The following is a 20,053-nucleotide window of genomic DNA, read 5'->3' as shown; positions in this document are numbered from 1 at the left end:
GAGAGAGGGAGGCAGGGGGGCTGTGAGCTGCCATGGAGCCCATGTAGCTGTCCTGAGTTAGTAGTGTACGACGTAGAAAGTCAACTGTGTGAGGCTCCAGTTTCACATCCCCTCTATAGTGTCAAGCATTTGAAGGCTTTCAGACAGGGCAGAAGAACACACAGCCTGGTGTGGTTGGTGCTCACAGGGAGTGACAGACAGACACAGCAGCAGTGAGCTGGTGCTTTCTGGGAGGCGTAAAGATGTGAAATGCGTACGGGAACAAGCAGCGCAGGCCATCTGAGTACCTCACCGTCCACCCCATGAGACCACACCCCCCCCCAGACACACACACACACACTCCCCTATCTCTCCTCTCACTGAGCAGGCACCCACGCACACACACATGGGTGCCGCTGGCGTGGAAGGACCTTCTGTAACCCAGGAGAGAGCTCTGGTCCGGGCCAGCTGTGCAGTCCCCAGCTGCTCACACTGCACAGCACAGCACAGCACAGGGCCCGAGTGACTCAGCATTTTACAGCACTCCAGGCCTCTTGACACACACACACACACACACACACACACACACACACACACACACACATGGGTACGGGTACGCGCACGCACGTACACATACACACACACACAAACACACACATTCTCTTTCTCAGATACACAGCATGCATACAAAGGAAGGTGAAAACTGATACATGAAAGCTTTGAAAGACAAGATGGATTATGTACATGACACCCCATGATCTGAAGCTGCATCAAAGCATTTTCTCCCTTGCCTGTTCTCTCTCTCTCTCACACTCTCTCCCTCTCTTTCTCTCCTTTACACTCTTTTTTCTGTCCTTCCCCCTCTCTCCTTCTCTCTCTCTCTCTCTCTCTCTCTCTCTCTCTCTCTCTCTCTCTCTCTCTCTCTCTCCCTTCTGTCTTTCTCACTTGTGTGCTCATCCCTGGTTCTGGCCTCATCTCTCCATTGTTAATTAGCATGTGCTCAGCGCTCCTGAAAGCAGCCCGACTGTGCCATTTAGCAGTAGGTGATTAATCAGCCCTGGCGAAGCTCCGGGGAGAACTTCATCTCCATGCAGAGTACACAAAGACAGGCATGAAAATACACGCAGGCGCCTGTAAACATTAAATGTACAACAACAACACACACACACACACACACACACACACACACACTCTCTCTCTTTCTCTTTTACACACACACACACACACACACACACACACACTGTATACACACACAAAACACACACACTTCTATTTTGGGCTTGTCTGAAGATGAGATAAGGGGAGTGAAGTTTTGCTTTCTATGAGATGATCTTTTATTCAAAACACGTGTTGTTTATTTAAAGCTCGCGGCAAGGGGGCTCTGAGTGGTAAATCTTTCACTCAGCTCTTCAAAGCTCATCCACAGTTTTCCATTAAGCTGCTCCAGGATGCTTCTCTCTCTCTCTCTCTCCTCTGTTTCTCCCTCCTTCTCTTCCCCCTCTGTTTCTCTCTCCTTCTCTCTTTCTCTCTCTCTGTACTGAGCTTAGTATCGCTCTCTACTTTAAATAGGCTGGAGCACCGAGTCAGATATCCGCTATCTGATATGACAGGGTTCAGGGAAAGAGGGTCTGTCTGGGCTGGGAGATGCTCATAGCTCACTAGCACCCCCACCACCACCACCACTCAAAATGCGTCAGGCACATAAAAGGCTCACAAGGAGTGCTTGTTCACACACGACATTACCTCTTCAGACTAGTCAATGACAAGGTGACTCCAAAGACTTGTAATATTGAGTTTTTGGGTTAGACTCCCTGTACTTTATGAGGTTAAGAGGCTGCTATGTGCCAAAATGCACACTGCACAAACAGTTGATTTAAAAAAAAAATTATACTTAGCAACGGTCTGTTATTGAGAATTAGCAGACCACCGAATGTTGGGAAGGCCCATTCAAGTGAATGGAGCATTCTGCAGCACTCCGAAGAGCCGTGTAATAACATGCTGATAATGGAACTCTCTTGAAACAGATAATATGCTGGATAAATGGTGCCCTGAAAGAAGCAGGGGTGGCCTGTTTGTATTCAACTCAAGCTGACGTCCCCTGAAACCACACACTACACCTTTAAGAAGAGCTCTATGTTTGTCACTGGAAAGTCTGTCATGTGGGGGTCAGGTGAAGGTAACGGCAACATGTGCTGTACACAGTGTCTTCCTCTGGGGCTCTGGCCAGAGGGCATGTGATGGCGGAGCAACGTATGAATCACTCGCTGCCCTGACCTTCATTTAGGCTCTCTAGTGCAGTATGCTCATTGCCCTGGCTAGTGCTACTGAGGGACTTAAGGTAGTGCCATTATAGAGCTCTGGCACGTCTGTCATGTTCAAACAGTCTTTGGGCAGACAACCAAGACAGGCAACAGCAATACTTTAGCCATTTACCTGCCTATGTGGACAGTTTCTACGCATAGAAGAGTCCTTAGTTTGGGGTGACTATGCTCATTCTCTTTTTTTCAGGTCATGTGCTTCCACTGCGAGGAGAGGATGCTAGTGGGATGTTTTAGCCAGCAAGTGGGATGATCCACATAACTGTGAGATTATTTAGTCCCCAAGGATGACCTAAGGGATGCAGCAGCTTCTCCACGGTGGGGAGGGAGCCCACATACCTAGAAATGCTCTCGTTTTCCGTATGTACTTTTGCTAAGCTGCTGCTCATTGGATGAGGGTGTTCTATCTGGTGTCATGGCAGACCAAACACCCCAAGGCCATCCGAATGCAGAAAGTCTGGTCTGGAAATGGCTGTGTTGAAACCTTGACCTGAATCTGCTACCTCTCCCCCAATCACCGCGGCAGCAGAGGGGAGAGAGACAGCAGCAGCAGGCTTTGGTGTGAATGTATTTTGGGGGAAAAGGGACAAATGGTTCTAATGGCTGGAGGGCACATTCCTATTTCACCTTCTCTTGTCTCTGTTCTGCGTTCTCCCGTCTCGAGTGGCACGACGAGGGGCCCTGGGTGGTGGGGTGGCAGAGGAGGGGTAGCTGGTGGCCGTCAGGCTACGGTCAAGTGTGTCTGACTAATTATAGTGGATGGAATCCACTATCTTGAAATCTCCTGGCTTCTTCTTATTATAACCTTTTCTTTTTACCTTTTCAAGAATGAATGCGACTCTAACCGCTTAACGTACAGACATTTTGAAATAACCGTTCTGAAGGTCTGGAGTGGGGCAAGAGAGTTATTATTTCAGATTTTTTTAAAAAGTTTATACTTTTTGAGAAATAGGGGATTAAAAATGTTAAAAAGCTCATTTTTCCCCCATAGACTTGAATGGCTGTGATGTCATAATGGCCTAAAGCCAGCTGCGCTCGTTAAGATCCCAGAGTAGTTCCCGGGCTAATCAGAACACTGGCACAGGTGTCACCTGTGAATCCAACTGTCTCAGCTTCTAATGCATACGATTTGGCGCTCCCTAAAACTACACATCCTGTTTAAGTGTTTCCCGTGTGTCAAAATAAAAGTCACAGCCATTTTTTTGGTAGGAGGGTTTGTATAAACTCAAAGATTAAGTGATTCAATGGTTTTTTTTCCAGGAATCTCCCCACCAACATTAAGCCAGCAGCTTTCCATCCACTATTGTAATTCCTCTGGCATTCCTCTAGTTACCTCTGGGAGCTGCCCCACTAACTGCCCCATGTTGGTGTTCTTTTTTGCTTTGTTTTGCTAATAGTTCAGCATTCTAATGCAACAAGCAACAGTGATGGTGTTGTGGTTAAGGACCAGCGAAATGCATAAATAAATAAACTCACACCTGAATAAAATTAAAAGGGTTAACTAAATGGAGTTTAGTTACATTCTTACATCATCAAAATCACAGGCGGCCTAATTTAATTTGTGAGTAATTTGGTTAGATGCTGTATGTGTGTGTGTTTGTTTGTGTTTGTGTGTGTGTGTGTGTGTGTGGGGGGGTAATGTGTATTAAGAGTGAGAATTTGGAGAATGAGAGTGTGAAAGATTGCAAGTGAGAATTTTGAATACCAACTTAGCAGGTAAAATGTACTTCATATCACAAGTCAAGCTCATATGTCTTTGTAAAAGTGTCTGGCTCAAGGAAGAGGGCTGCCATTTGACCTTCATGTCACACTTCAATCATCCCATCAACCCATCACCATCAGCTCACTGGCCAGGCCTTCACATGGACGTCATGATGCTAACACGAAAGGAAGGCTAGGGCACACAGAGGTTACTCCAGCCTGGATGCTAGGCTAAATAACAAAAACACAGAGAGAAAAGGACTCAAGTGCTAGAGCCACTTTGCGAATGGATTAAATGTCAGGCTAGTGTAGCTGTGTGTGTGTGTGTGTGTGTGTGTGTGTGTGTGTGTGTGTGTGTGTGTGTGTGTGTGTAATGTCAGGCTAGTGTACTTTAGCTGTGTGTGTGTGGAATGAGGCGGAGATAAGACCGAGCTTTATACTCATCAGAAGAAAAAAATGGACAGAAACACACAGAGCTGAGGAGGATCTGGTGTAAAATATAGATGAAAGGGCTTTTTGAAAAGAAAGCCAAATCTGACCCCATTTATGCCCTAATAAAACACTGCTCTGCACTGTCCAGGCGCACTAAATATAGAGGCTGTGTGGTGTGGTGCAGGAAGAGTGAGTTCTGGCCTGTTCCTCCAGAGACAACTCTGCACTTAGCAGTGATGAGCTGGACCCCCTTACATCACATGCCGTTACTAACTAAACACACAAACAAATCAACCAAACACTGAGGCCACTAACAGCATGACTCCCCAACCTTTTTCTCTCTCTCTCTCTCCCTCTCAATTTCAATATAAATTTCAATTCAATGAGCTTTATTGGCATGACTGTAAGTGTTACAATGTTGCCAAAGTAATACATACATAAAAAAATACACAAAAATAATGAGCAAATAATAGTAATAATAACAACAATTGACATTATCTCTCTCTCGAACTCACACACATGCACGCACACACGCATGCACGCACACACACAAAACAATGATGTGACAAAATCCTACTAGCACAATCAGCACCGCGGATCAGGCTAATTCAATTTGTTTTGATAGTGAGTTATTCAAAGTGATGTTAATTACGACCTCTGAACCGCAACGTCCGAACAGAGGCTCAATGAGCCCAGGGGATCCATAGAGGCCATCCTCTCAACTAGGTCACATTCCCTCCCTCCATCAGCGGCATTGTATAAGCATCATCCCTGACTCTCCCCCTCTCGCTTTAACACACACACACACACACACACACACACACACACACACACAGGCACGCACACACACGCACGCACACACATGCACACACACACACAGACACTCACACACACCCGCACACACACACACATACTCATTATACATGAACTGCCACTTCTGTTCATTCGTCTTATGAAACTTCTTAACATCCACCATCACTAGACTATAAGTAATCTCTAATGCACAAAGTGAAACACATTAACACAGAGCAATGGACTATCTGACTCAGTTTTCTTTTCTTCCCTCTATTCAACTCCATGACCCCAGACTTAATTCCACTCTGGAACTCTGGTATATAATTTGTGGGTATAAAGTAGATATATGCTCTGCATATATTTTGCACATACAGAGTGGGTTGTGGCACCTCCTCAGGTATATCTCTATCCGTGGGCTTTAATGTCTGATGTAAAGTGGGTCTGTAATGTAAAGTGGGTTTAGTGGCATTAGAGAGGGAGGTGGGGGAAGAGGCCCGAAGGTTGGTGGTGATGAGGAGGAGAGCATGAAGGACGTTTTAAAGTCAGTCCATCAAGCCTTGCCTCCACATAATCCAATTACAAACCAGTCATATCCAAATCATTTAACCCACCCACACACACACACATCTCTGTCTCTCTTCTTCATCTTTCCTTTGATTCTCTCTCTTTCAAACATACACACACCACACACACACACACACACACACACACACCAACAGAGCAGAGCAGAGAGAGAGAAACATCTATATTTGTGCACACACACACACAGAGAGGGGAGAGAGAAACATTCACTCAAACACACACACACACACACACACACACACACACACACACACACACACACACACACACACACACACACACACACACACTGAAAAAGTCTTTGGTTGGCATTTGTACAGCATTAGAGGCGAGGACAGTGCTCTCTCACAGAAACGTCAACACAGCCTTCCCAACGCACCTCTGTCTGTGTCGTACAGGTAGACGAACTTCTCCCACTTGTAATGGGCCAGCAGGCTAAGGACCACGCCTCGGAGCGCCGGCCGCATCTGGATGACGAACTGGACGTCTGCATCGGTGGGGAAGCTGGGCGTGATGAAGGAGGTGTGCAGGGCGCCGCAGAACGACGTCAGCGTGTTCATGGACTTCCTGTCGTAGAAGCCGAAGATGGCGTACACACCCCGCGAGAACTGTGAACAGACTGTGGAGAGAGGCAAATGGAGAGAGAAATATTCAATGTTTTATCTCGCCACACATGCTCTTCAGTTTCGTTCTTTTTTGTTTTGCTTTTTCAGTTGTGTGTCATTGGTCAATATCAAAAGTTAAAAGTGGGTCTGCACTGCAAAACTATTATTATTTCCCCTTATTATTAACATCACACAGAAAGGCTCACAGAAAGAGAGATATTCAAGAAAAGTTTTTTCAAAACCTTTCATTCACTAAATCCACTCACATTCACTCAACTCCTCTAACAACCTGTGACATTCACAAAATATTCTTAGTGTGTTTTTTTCCCTCCAAACAACCTGACACTATGTGGCATTCACAACACTTCCCAGATCTGCATATTTCCCTTCTCACAAAATGAGTGTAGTAGTCACTCAGGCTCAAAAATGACCATGGGGGTAACAAGACCATTTAAAGGAAGCGTCTCGCTCAGAGTGCCATCAACTTGTTTGCACATGTCAAGACCAATCTGTGGGCAGTCCCTGTGCACAGCAGTGATGGGGTTTTTTGTGATTGGCCAAAAAAAAATATTTCCAGATATTTCCAATCACAAGAGCCAAGAGACAAGGTAAGAGTAGCAAGAAAGAAAACATACACACACACCAAATCTAAACATACACACACACCAAATCTAAATATGCAGCAGTGGTTCTGATCATACGCAATGACGAGCGAGTGAGCGGAGAGGAGAACCAGAGGCGAGCTGGTGCTAGCCGGGCGGCATTCTAACGGAGAGAGCAGCCGTGATGTGGCCGCCTGATCCCTCTGCCCTTCATTTCCCCTTCAGACTGAGGGCTTCTGTTTGAGCAGCCATCCATCACTAACAGGGGAATCAGTGACTGCTCACTGCCCTAAATGCACAGCACTTCCTGTGGCACCGTGCACAGTGTCCCAGGCATATCTCTCTCTCTCTCTCTCTCTCTCTCTCTCTCTCTCTCTCTCTCTCTCTCTCTCTCTCAGCTCTGCATTTATGCTACTCTGAAGAGAGTAATTGATAATGCAGATTTTACATTATGACCTTACATGATGTCATCTCAGGCTTAAAATTATGAATTAAAAATGTTTTTGCAGTTGCAAATGATTAAATGATGAATTATTTAAGTTGGTCAGTAGCCAGGGTGAGGTTATATGTAGCTGTCAGAGATTTACCATGCAGACTAAGATAGTGCTCTCTTTGACTCTGAGGTCTGAGTGCTGCACTGACAAAAATGTGTACAAAGGGAAACAAATACAAGAGGATGAAAGCAGCCAGCCTCCATCCGGCTGCATCTGCCCCTGTCTGCTTTGGCATCATTATGCAGGTCTCGGAGTGTGTATGTGTTTGTGTGTGTGTGTGGGGAGTGGGGGTGATGTGAGTGTGTGTGTATGTGTTAGACAGCCAGTGCAAGTGTGTGTGTGTGTGTGTGTGTGTGTGTGTGTGTGTGTGTGTGTGTGTGTGTGTGTCGTTAGACAGCCAGAGCGAGAGAGAGAGAGAGAAAGAGAGAGATCTGTCCTTTCTCTTTACCATCACATATGTGACCCTTAGCTTTTTGCTTTCTCTGAGAAGACCTCCTCATCTAACCACTCCATATTTGTGGGCACTAATTCACGACATGCGGATAATGCAGTGCAAAGTGCAGAAAATGAATAGACAAAAGGAGAGATATGGAGAGAGATGGAGAGAAAGAGACAGAGATCGGAATGTCTTCCTCTCTTTGCCCTTGCTTAGAGAGATAAAGTGGAGGACATCAGTAAGGCAGTCAGAAAATCAATCCCTGTCTGCCAGAGTGAGGGAGGGGGAGAGAGAGAGACACAGAAGAGAGAGAGAGAGAGAGAGAGAGAGAGAGAAAGAGAGCAGAGGAAGGAAGAGAAAAAGAGATAGAGAAGAGAGAGAAAGCGACAGAGCAGAAAGAGAAGGCAACAGACTGGGGAGAGCAGACAGGGCAAACAGTGCGATGCAAGAGGTGAGATGATCACAGAGAGAAGGAGAGAGAGAGGGAGAGAGAAAAAGGGAGGAACAAACAAAGCTTTGGAGAAGAGAGAGAGCCCCTTTGTCCCTGCCAACGATGCCCCATCCCAACACTCCCACTCACTCACTGCCATTCATTTCCACCCAAATCTGATTCCTCTCTCACCCCCTCATTGCTTGGCCTCTTTCAGTAGCCAGACCCGAAAAGTGAATCAGGAATCAAGGGCAGTCATCAGTCACAGCCAGTTTCCCTCAATGCCACGGCCACTGGTTAACCTCCTCCAAAGCCTGCTCTGCTCAGATGAATATACTGTACAGATACTGAAGATAGAAGATCCTGTGCTATGCGTGAGACTATCTGCATGACTAGCCTTTATGTGTAAACAGTAAAACATATTGTCTGCATTGCTCGATTGCAGGAGAGCTTTTCCCTGTTTCACTGGAGACACTTAGAAAGAGTCCCTTTATGGGCTGTGTGTTTTTTATTATGTTTTACCATTGCTGACAGTGCACTTCCCTTGATTTGTTTACGTCACATGTACCAAAACACTTTTATCTAAAGTTGCTCAGAGCAAAAAACAAAGACACAAGCGTTCCTCATGCTGCTGCTGGGGGATTTGAATTCTCCATGGTGCTTGCAGCAGGCACTGTGCTTTACCATGAAAGCAACAGGGGGAAACAAAGCTTGTGCCTCTGAGTCAAAAAGACGGTGGGCCGTGTGATGTGATGCACGTCTCTCCACCCGCATCACTAAAGAATGCGTATGTGTTGTCTGTATGCTGCTGAGACCTTGAATTTCCCCTGGGGATCAATAAAGTATCTATCTATCTATCTATCTATCTATCTATCTATCACATCCTTCTCTCCACATCCATCCCTTAGCATCCTCTTCCACGGCTCAAAGGGAGGATACGTTCAAAAACAGCCGGCAGCACCGACACAGGGAAAAAGGCGTCACCGCGGCCTCAATAGCCCTGTACAACGCTACAGTGGGCATTCGTTCACCATGGAAACATTGATCAGTGCTCATCATTGAAAAGAGCAGGAAGCGGTGAACAGCCCAAGGTCAGAAGTGGGTTGTGGCAGTGCTGGGCTCTGCTGCACCGCTGGCTGGCGTCCCCCACACAAAGCCAGCGCGGTGCAGTGTGGCGTGGTGTGGTGTGGTGTAGTGTAGCGTGGTGTGATGAGAAGAGCGGGCGCTTGCATGAGAGCTGGCCCGGCCTGGACGTCTCCTGTGGGGACTGCTGAGCTGGTTTCTGTGATCTAGTTTCTCCTGTATCACAGCTTCATCCTTCCCTGTCTAGCCTTTCCCCAGGGTCTCTCTCTTTCTCTACTACACAGGGTCTCTCTCTATCCCTCACTACTACACAGGGTCTCTCTCTTTCCCTCACTACTACACAGGGTCTCTCTCTTTCCCTCACTACTACACAGGGTCTCTCTCTACTACACAGGGTCTCTCTCTTTCCCTCACTACTACACAGGGTCTCTCTCTTTCCCTCTGTAAAATGCATCCTCTCTCTCTCTCATTCCCTCCCTATTACACATGCTCTCTCTCTCCCCATATCCTCTTTCTCCTGCACTCTCTCTCTCTCCCTCTCTAAAACACATATCCTCTTTCTCCTGCTTTCTCTCTCTTTCCCTCTCTAAAACACATATCTTCTTTCTCTCTTTCTCTGTCTCTTTCTCAAACAAACACACTCTAACACTTGCACACATAAATAACTATCAGTGTCATTTGGAGTGTTCAGCTTTGTTTAGAGTCAGCTTAGTCAGGTTATTTCTGTACATTTAATATATACAAAATATATATTTTCATAACATCCCCCGCTCAACACAATATATTGACAGATCTACTCATATTGATTTATTTCATCATACGACCACTACAGCATCGTCCCAGTTCGTTCAATGTAATCCCCCTCAAAAAGAGAGACAGAGAGCAGTGAGTGTGGCTGCTGTGCTTATTCCAACATATTAGGACTGAGCTGTCCTTCCAGCTCCTGTAAATGCAGACAGCACAAACCACATCTCTTACCAAAGCCACAGAAAAGAGCCTGTGAAGTGTATTTGTGTGTACAAGTGTGTCCGGATACATAAATGTGTGTGTGTGAGTACAAGTGTGTGTGTGTACATGCATTGCATAAATACAGTGTGTGTGTGTGTGTGTGTGTGTGTGTGTGTGTGTGTGTGTGTGTGTGAGCCTGTGTGTATGTGCTGACTGAGGTGACAGTCATGTCTGACGTCATGGCTGCCTCTCCCTCACACACAGAGCAGAAGAGAACAGAGCAGCACAGCACTCTCTCCTCAGGCGCCGCAGAGCAAAAGTTTGAGCTGAGCTCGTCAGTGGCGCGCAGGGACCCTGACAAGCTCTGCCCCGGTTACAACAACAACAAAAAAACACAAATCCCATGTCGCATCTGACTTTGGTCTGATACAGGGCCTGAAGTGGGCCAGAGCCGCATGCTGTATGGGATTTGTAGTCTTTTTTTGTTGTGTGAGTGCTGAGAGGCCCATCAGTGTACGCATATGAGGGCATCGGATGGATCCACGTCTTTGATTTATAGAAGAACAGGCGCATGTCTTAAATCATTAATTGCAGCCCTGAAGTGTTGAGGGCTTGTAACTGATCATTGTAGCATGGACTAGACTGTGTGCCACTCTGAATTATTCCACTTCCACATCCCAGCCCTGAATCACAAACACCTCCAGGTTCTTTATGGAAGTTTAATGTGTTTGTATGATTGGGACTGTGTATGCGAGTGTGTGTACTTGTGTGTTGAGAGTGAGTGTATGCATGTGTGACAGAGAAAGAAAGAGAAAGGAATGAGCTGTGAGGAAAGTCTTAGACAGGGAAAGAAAAAAGACAGAAAAATGTGTGTGTGTGTGTGCACGCATGTGTGTATGTGTGTGAGTGTGAATACAGTGTGTGTGTGTGTGTGTGAGTACAAGTGTGTGTGTACATGCATTGCATAAATACAGTGTGTGTGTGTGTGAGTACAAGTGTGTGTGTGTACATGCATTGCATAAATACAGTGTGTGTGTGTGTGAGTACAAGTGTGTGTGTGTACATGCATTGCATAAATACAGTGTGTGTGTGTGTGTGTGTGTGTGTGTACATGCATTGCATAAATACAGTGTGTGTGTGTGTGTACATGCATTGCATAAATACAGTGTGTGTGTGTGTGTACATGCATTGCATAAATACAGTGTGTGTGTGTGTGTACATGCATTGCATAAATACAGTGTGTGTGTGTGTGAGTACAAGTGTGTGTGTACATGCATTGCATAAATACAGTGTGTGTGTGTGTGTACATGCATTGCATAAATACAGTGTGTGTGTGTGTGTACATGCATTGCATAAATACAGTGTGTGTGTGTGTGTACATGCATTGCATAAATACAGTGTGTGTGTGTGTGAGTACAAGTGTGTGTGTACATGCATTGCATAAATACAGTGTGTGTGTGTGTGTACATGCATTGCATAAATACAGTGTGTGTGTGTGTACATGCATTGCATAAATACAGTGTGTGTGTGTGTGAGTACAAGTGTGTGTGTACATGCATTGCATAAATACAGTGTGTGTGTGTGTGTACATGCATTGCATAAATACAGTGTGTGTGTGTGTGTACATGCATTGCATAAATACAGTGTGTGTGTGTGTGAGTACAAGTGTGTGTGTACATGCATTGCATAAATACAGTGTGTGTGTGTGTACATGCATTGCATAAATACAGTGTGTGTGTGTGTGTACATGCATTGCATAAATACAGTGTGTGTGTGTGTGTGTGAGTACAAGTGTGTGTGTACATGCATTGCATAAATACAGTGTGTGTGTGTGTGTACATGCATTGCATAAATACAGTGTGTGTGTGTGTGAGTACAAGTGTGTGTGTACATGCATTGCATAAATACAGTCACACACACACACACACACACACACACACACACACACACAGCAGACTTCACACACACATGCACACCCTCCTGGAGGAGCAACTAGCACACACACACACACACACACACACACACACACACACTAAGCCCACTTCACACACACTCACACACAGCTACAGACACATAGCCCACTTCACACACAAACTAGAGTGTCTTCCACACAGACACACGTCCTGAAGGAGCAACAAGCACACACGCACACACACACACACACACACACACACACACACATGCACAGAAGCGCACACACACACGCGCACACAAGCACACACAGTGTGGGAAGACCATTTTATAATCTTTCCTTCTCTGATGTGCGATGATGTACAGATTTGCTGATTGCTACAGAGGTGTTGCTAAATAAGCCATTCGTTTTTCTAATTGTGCAAAGGACAATCCTACCAAAAATGTGTCTCCGCAATGAGCATATTCTGAGTGGAAAATAGTCCACACACTGCTGTGGTACTCCACACACAATAAAAAATCAGTGCGTGTGCACCCACTGCCAGAACTGGGGCAATGAGCATGCAAAGCAATAAAGCTGATTTTAATAATTACATGCCCTTCCTCTGTACCTCGTTAATAACCAAAAACCAACTGTGTCACTTAACCCAAAATAGCCTAAAAAGGAGCGCTTCTACCGGAACCCTCTATCGGAACCCTGCTCTTCACCTCTTCACAGAAATCCCAGGAAAGAAGCAGAGAGCAGAAGCTTTTAGACGCCTTGCTCCGTTCCTACGGTGGCCCTGATGACAGTGTCTACTCCGCTTGCTGCTGAATTATATAGTGCATGTTCGGCGTGCCAACAGGTCCCCTCAGAGGAGCGCGGCAGAGGGAAAATGTCACAGTTCAGAGATGAGCACTCAGACAGGCCAGCCGACAAGGGACCGTGGGAGGACATGAATATGCATGCCTACCCTTCTCTCGGTGTGTATTTTGTGTGTGTGTGTGTGTGGGGTGCATGTGTGTGTGTGTTCTTACTGTGTCTTACTTTACTGAGTAGGATCACCACACATACACACACACACACACACACACACACACACACACACACACACACACACAAACCCAGAGCACAGTTTAAAACTGAAATACTTCTGAATACTTCAGAATTAAAAATGCATAACTAACAGCAAATGTCAAGCCCAAACTTATGACTGTGCACACAGACACCAACACATATTCAGCCAAAAGAACTCAGAAATATCCCTCTGCTTGGGGTGAGAAAAGCAAATAAAGCCAAGCCTGCATCACAGCGCTACTAGTACTACCGCTTTTAAGCAAAACCACATCGCACAAGACAAACATATCTTTCAACAGTACTTCGTTAAGGTTCACTTTGAGTTTTTCGTTTGATACAAGGCATTAAAAATTCACTGTGTGGAATTTTCCTGCCAGTGAAGAAGGCTGAGCTGCAGTCTTTCCTCTGTTCTCATTCCTATTCTGTAGCTCTTGTGGCTCTGGAGTTGGGGCAGCTATGGCCTGATTAAATAAATGAGAGCAGTTTCCTTGTGCTGAAAAGCTGCTCCGATAATAACAATGTGGCTCGTAGCGGGCGGCTGTATTATCTTAACGACTGCCTCTGTAGGAGGGAATACACAGCGCAATAGAGGATTCTTCTTCTTCTGTTGGATGCAAGCGGGTTTCTGTGTGAGTGCTTGTGTGTGTGTGTATGTGTGTATGCGTGCTTATGTGCATGTGTGTGTATAGTGTGTGTGTGTGTGTGTGTGTGTGTGTGTGTGATGTGCATGTGTGTGTGTGTGTGTGTGTGTGTGTGTGTGTGCATGTGTGTGTGTGTGTGTGTGTGTGTGTGTGTGTGTGTGTGTGTGTGTGTGTGCGTGTGTCTGTGTGTGTGTGTGTGTGTGCTTGTGTGCGTATAGTGTGCATGTGTGTGTGTGTGTGTGTGTGTGCGCGCATGTGCGTGTGTGTTTGCACGCTCCAACAACATGGTTCAGCATATGTACTGAGTGGGAATGGGGATGTTCTAAATGGTCTGCGTGGGCTCAGTCCTCTTTCGCTGTCTGTTGTTGAGTAGGTGGAGAGGACAGAGAGTGGGAGTACTTTCATATGTACTGTAGCTGGCAGGTACTCATTGGTGAAATATGACTGGGATTGTTTTCCATTGCTATTCAACTGATGCTGTCATTTTACAAGCCCTTCACACATGTAAGAGGGCTACATTTGAGTGAGGAACTGGAGACATTACATGGCAATGTCTAGTGGATTTGTGTGACCATATCTGAAGGCATCACAGTGAGTTGATTTTTCACCCCCTATACTCCACCCCCCCCCCCCCATCCCCTTCCACTCACATCCCCCCTTTACAGTTTACGGTCAGACTCCGATTCATTCACTGACTCACCAAACCGTCGGAGGCACATTAAAACGATACTACTGCAGACCGCAATACAACAAGCTCTGCACATCAATAAACAAAACGCTGGAACAGTCAAGCATTCTACAACAGTCATCCTGATAGCTTCAACTCCATATAGACGTCTCACTCTGCAAGAGGCTGTGAAAAATGCATGATGATGCCTCAATTCTCCACTGTGGCTTTGCACCGGTACCACACTAGGCTAAATATACCTACGCTGTAGTGAACACAAGAGCCACAAGCATTCAAATCCTGCCTGGTGTTAATGGCAATGTGCGCCCCTCAACACCACCCCCATGTTTCATGAAAATATGATCACAGTTTACAGTTCAGAACTTCAGCGAATGCATAAGTCAGTATGAAATGTAATATTAACATAGGCTATGAAACAACAGTTACAAGCTGTCCACAATATCCTATTTAAAATGTTGCTCCTGAAAGGTTGCCAAGTAGCGATGCTCAATATAATGGCAGGTCATGCTATTCTATGACCTGGACAAGTGAATAAATAAGCAATTCCAAAATGATTGAAAATGTTCTAAAATTGACCAATCTCTTTTCAGACCGTATCTTAGAACAGAACAGATAGGTAATTCATTGGTACTAAAGTGATTTGTCTTCTAGATAAAATATTAAATTGCAAAATATACTAATCCTAGGGGGAAATTGTGTGTGTGTGTGTGTGTGTGTGTGTGTGTGTGTGTGTGTGTGTGTGTGTGTACATGTAACCCCGGTAACTCTTATATTGATCCCCCCCCGTCCCCCGTGTGGATGTCAAGTATCATAGATTACATTCTGAGCAAGACGAGGAGCAACTGGCTCGCCCTCGACTGAGAGAGCGCATTCTCCTGAGAGCTCGCGCCTTCTGACACCGCCAGTGTGTTGATCAAGCAAATGTATCTGCAGCAGCCTAACAAAGGGCCTTGTAGTATGTTTTCCTTCTCTGATCCTATCCCCTCTAATTTAAGAGGCACTCTGCCTCTGCTTTTTTTTTTAAATAAAACCATCTGGTGTTCCTCTATTTAAAAAGAAATATAAGAAGCCCTATGTATGCCTAAGCTACCTAATTCACATGCCAACTAACTCCCACAGACAATACAGAGAGCCCATTTCAAATGCAGCAATGGAACAGAAACAGCGGCATGATAATTATTTGAAATATACTGACTTCCCATAGCTGGCTCTTTGAAGTCAATGACAGTAAGTGCACTACATAATTCAGTCCAATGATGAGTGGGATGTGTGGATGTGGAACTCAGTGGGCTAGGCAAATGGCACGAGATGAAGAGCAAGCTTCCTCAGGACTCAGCGCCTCATCCTCTTCCTCCTTTCATTTAGGTCATAGGGTCATTGCATGATTTCATATGACAAAATTACATGTCGAACTGTGAACATACTTTTCTGACTCATAAAGGAATGCTTGCGCAATCTCTATTTATACGCTTTACCAAGTCATACTCATAGAAAACAACTGTACATAGATGATCTAGGATGCTCAACAACGCACTGCCTTCTTGCCCCAAACGCCTCCTACCACACAGGATGTCAGACTACGTATGCCCCTGTAATGCCAGCTGACCACGTGCACCAGCATGTTGCATTCAAACAAAAACCCTGTGACAGCTCTCCCAAAAACTCCACCGCAGGCTACACTGCTGTGCCTTTGCCATGCCCATTTAGACGCAGTGGTAAGAACTCACGCAGTGCACAATACATTAATAGAGACAACCTGTCACAGTATGGCAAGGACATCCAAGTCCTCTTTCTTTACGAAGACATACCACTTTTTTCTAGCTTTGCGTTTCTCTCTCTCTTTCTCTCTCTCTCTCTCTCTCTCTCTGCAGAGAAACAAAGAAATGCTCTTATCATCCTGTTGTTATTTTCACACCACTTTCTTTACAGTTTTATCCTCTAGTCTACAGCATCTGTTACTGTCTTACTGTGTGTGGATAAGTTAATGATCTATACTCGGCTCCATTATTATTCAAGCTCAAGCTCAATGTGACGGATAACTTTAAAGAAATGACTGTCAATGCTAATGAACTGAAAATGTGAATGGTTAGTAAAGTGAATGCTTTGTAAGCATAGCTCTATGAAAGTAAACAAAATCTGACTTAACAGGCAACCTAATTTTTCCTCATTTGCCAGTGAAGTCATGCAAAACACAGAGCACTATTAGCCAATTAAATGATAATGTGTACTCTTGTTTAGATGTTGGTGGCTCAAAACCACTTCTGAAGAGCAAATCTGCTCCTTGTTGTTTACCATTTTGTATTTTGCGAAAAGTTCACTCTGCTTTCATGTTTCCAGTTCAAGGCTGGTGTGTGATGTAACAGTCTAGTGACGGCCAGGCCACTGGGAGCCGCTCAGTGTGTGTGTGTGTGTGTGTGTGTGTGTGTGTTTGGAGGGGGCTTTAAAACACCTCAACAAGATGAGGCAGACAGCTGCTTCTAAGTGCTCAATCTGGTGACCACAGGGGAGGCCAGTGAACATCATCAATGCCACTCATTTCCCAAGGGCAGGCAAGGGCCAAACCACATATTACAGATCTCTCTCTCTCTCTCTTTATCTCTCTCTCTCACTTGCTCTCTCTCTGTTTTACTGTGAGTTTTTAAGCAATCGGAAAAAGTATACGTATTGAGTGCATGACCTGATGCAAGAGCATGTACTGTATGTCTGAACACCTTCTCATTTCAACTGCATGTAATGCATGCAAGATGCTCCCTTGACAAAAACCCCCCAAACAAAGTCATCAGAGAAAAATCAGGCAGTCGAAAATGTCATAAGAATACAAGAATGAAGCAAACCCAGAAAACAACTCCAAAAAATAGGCTCTTACCCACATCAGGCCTTGATACTGTCACTTGCACAGTGAACTGAACAGAACAGTGAACTGATCCGTCAGATGATTATTGTTGCCTGAGAAAGTGCTTCAATCTCTCTCAGTGCAGCTAATTTATGCCACGTTTTATGTGATCAACCTGAACTGCCTCATTGCTATAAATACACAGGTAGCATATAGGCCATCCCATTTTAGTCTGTTTCAGCATCATTTTTCAAGAAGACCTAACATCACATGCAGACATGGAGGATATAACTTCATATTATAGCGGCACATACAGCTCTCTTTATATGTGCCAGCATGCAAATAAGTGCTCATTGTCAAATAACTCCAATTTTGGTCTGCTTGGCTTGGTCCGATATTTCATAACATACGGTACAATAGGCCTTCTATCACACTAAAGTTTAACCAAAGTTTAATTTAACAAAATAACACCAAGGACAATATCTGAGCAAATCTGAATTAACAGTGTCACTTTAAACTTAAAATCATTGTCACAGAACAAAAAAATACCATATTTTATGATCCAGTGTTCTGGCCACTGCATGAGGCTTCACCTACATTTTGTCCATTAACCCCTACAGTTGGCCTACATAGAGGCGGACAGATAATTGCTGAGATTCTCAATGGCCCACTTCCTCTACAGACGCTGCCTGGTACAGCTCATTTAACTCCAGGCTTATTTGCGGGCACCCTCTCTACCAGGCCAGCTCAACAACCCCGGGCACACGACTCTACAAACAAATGGGCAAGGAAATTCAACGCGAGGTCCTGGCTTTCAGTGCAGCAAGCTGGCAAGCAAGAGAAGAGAGGACATTGACGTCTAATGACAAGCGCCATACATAGCCATTTTATAATTGCAATAACCACACACCCCCACACATACACATGCACACACACCCACACACATGCACACACACACAAACATCCACACACGGTGAAAAGGCTTTTTCCAGAGCATGGGTATGTGTGCAGATGTCAGATCTGAGAAACATCAAATAATGCATCCCTGCACAAAGTGAACATTCCTTCAGTAACACCCAAGGCTCCCAAAGGAAACTGCCAACCACCATGGCCTTGTCTCACAACCCACATCTCATTTTTTTCCTATTGCCATGGCAAATATTGTGATCTGATCTACAGTGATCTGTGCACAAATGAGGTAAAATCTGGGAAGGCGGAAAGGGATCATCATCAGAACAATCTAGCACTCTGAAAAGTCACAGTTCATCATTGCATTATGCTTTTGGATAAATCTAATAGTATAGTCATATTGTATGTGCTCAACTGAGATGGACAGCTGGCTGTTTGCAATACATACATATAGGCTACAATAGTTCACTTATTGTCGGAACATGTCCCCCACTTGTTGTCACTTTTTTTTTTTTTTTTTTTTTTAAAGTGCTCCATTAATAACGTGATACTTACACGCATGGGTGACCGAAAAACTGTTGGAGGATTCAAGATTATCCACGTTGTAGTTTAAGTGGAACGGCTTTTCCGTCACATTTTGATTAGTGTTGTAGAGCTGGACAGCGAAGCGGAACGCGCTATGCTCCTGAACCGTGGAGCGCATGAACAGTCCCCCTGAAACATGCGACAGGAAAACAGAAGTTACAATCAAATTTCAATCAGAGTTATACTATTTACTCTGTAACGTTTTCGAAACGCTCTGTAGATGTCGTACAGCTTAAAGTATTTGACCGACAAAGACCAATTTTAGCAAGTAAGACGTTACACACATAGGCTACTGGCTAATCAGTGATTTCAAGTTGTTGCTTAACTTCCAGAGCAATTTCGTTCCATACAGGCGGTTCGCGGTGCTTTCACACAAAACATATCAAGAAATAAAAGTAGTGACATACCTATGTTAATTTGATTTGGAAATCCCGCGAAAGATTTACTGATGAGACACGGGAGAAACAGGACGGTCGCTATCAAACGGTGCCCCATTTTCTCCTTAGACTTCAACTCCACGAGCGAAAGTGAGACGGGAGAACCATGAACGCGGATGGGGGACAGAGCAAAGAAAAATCAGAACGATGTGAATGGACTTTTGTGTCCACTGCGCCAAGGAGACGCAGCGGGAAATAACAACGAAGTATTCGCCCAGTCGTCCAGTCAAGAAGCCTGTGCAGAAGACGGTGGTCTCAGGAAGACTACCGTTCACATTGTAAGTACAAATCACCTAGCAACATCACAAGAGGATGGTAACTCGCTTTGACGTTGGATAACACTAGCATCCCATCCGCACGCAGCGCTGCTGCAACCCGGCGCGTGCGTGTGTGTGTGTCCGTGCATGTGTGTGCGACAGGGAGAAGAGCTCACGAAAAAAAAATGGCTCTGAAAAAATGTAAATCTTTAGTCAGTTATTATCTCTTCAGTAGCCTATTTCGTGGGTGACTAGATTCAAGTCGCCGTCGTCCTGAAAATTTAATAAAACATGCGTGTTCCCTTTTAATTTGTTACACCTTAAATTATG

General features: G+C 45.0%; 1 protein-coding gene across 6 annotated transcripts in view; it reads right to left on the bottom strand.

The window, feature by feature from the left end:
• Positions 1 to 19,838, bottom strand: part of gria3a (glutamate receptor, ionotropic, AMPA 3a) — a 63,021-nt gene extending 43,183 nt beyond the window's left edge. For 3 of the 6 annotated variants that reach the window (XR_007192172.1, XM_048231466.1, XM_048231479.1), the window contains exons 1-3: positions 19,437 to 19,838; positions 19,000 to 19,158; positions 6,187 to 6,426 (exon numbers count right to left, since the gene is read on the bottom strand). Coding sequence is in view for 5 of the 6 variants with exons in the window: in XM_048231466.1 (XP_048087423.1) it covers positions 6,187 to 6,426; positions 19,000 to 19,158; positions 19,437 to 19,524 (487 nt within the window). In the remaining variant the exon portion in view is untranslated. The remainder of the gene's footprint in view (positions 1 to 6,186; positions 6,427 to 18,999; positions 19,159 to 19,436) is intronic. The other 3 variants (XM_048231438.1, XM_048231458.1, XM_048231448.1) reach the window with 1 other exon arrangement.
• Positions 19,839 to 20,053: the final 215 nt, after the last annotated feature.

The sequence above is a fragment of the Alosa alosa genome, chromosome 2, assembly GCF_017589495.1.
Source record: "Alosa alosa isolate M-15738 ecotype Scorff River chromosome 2, AALO_Geno_1.1, whole genome shotgun sequence".
Classification (NCBI taxonomy): Eukaryota; Metazoa; Chordata; class Actinopteri; order Clupeiformes; family Clupeidae; genus Alosa; species Alosa alosa.
The sequence above is the reverse complement of the archived record's forward strand: the minus strand, read 5'-3'. Positions and strand labels throughout refer to the sequence as shown.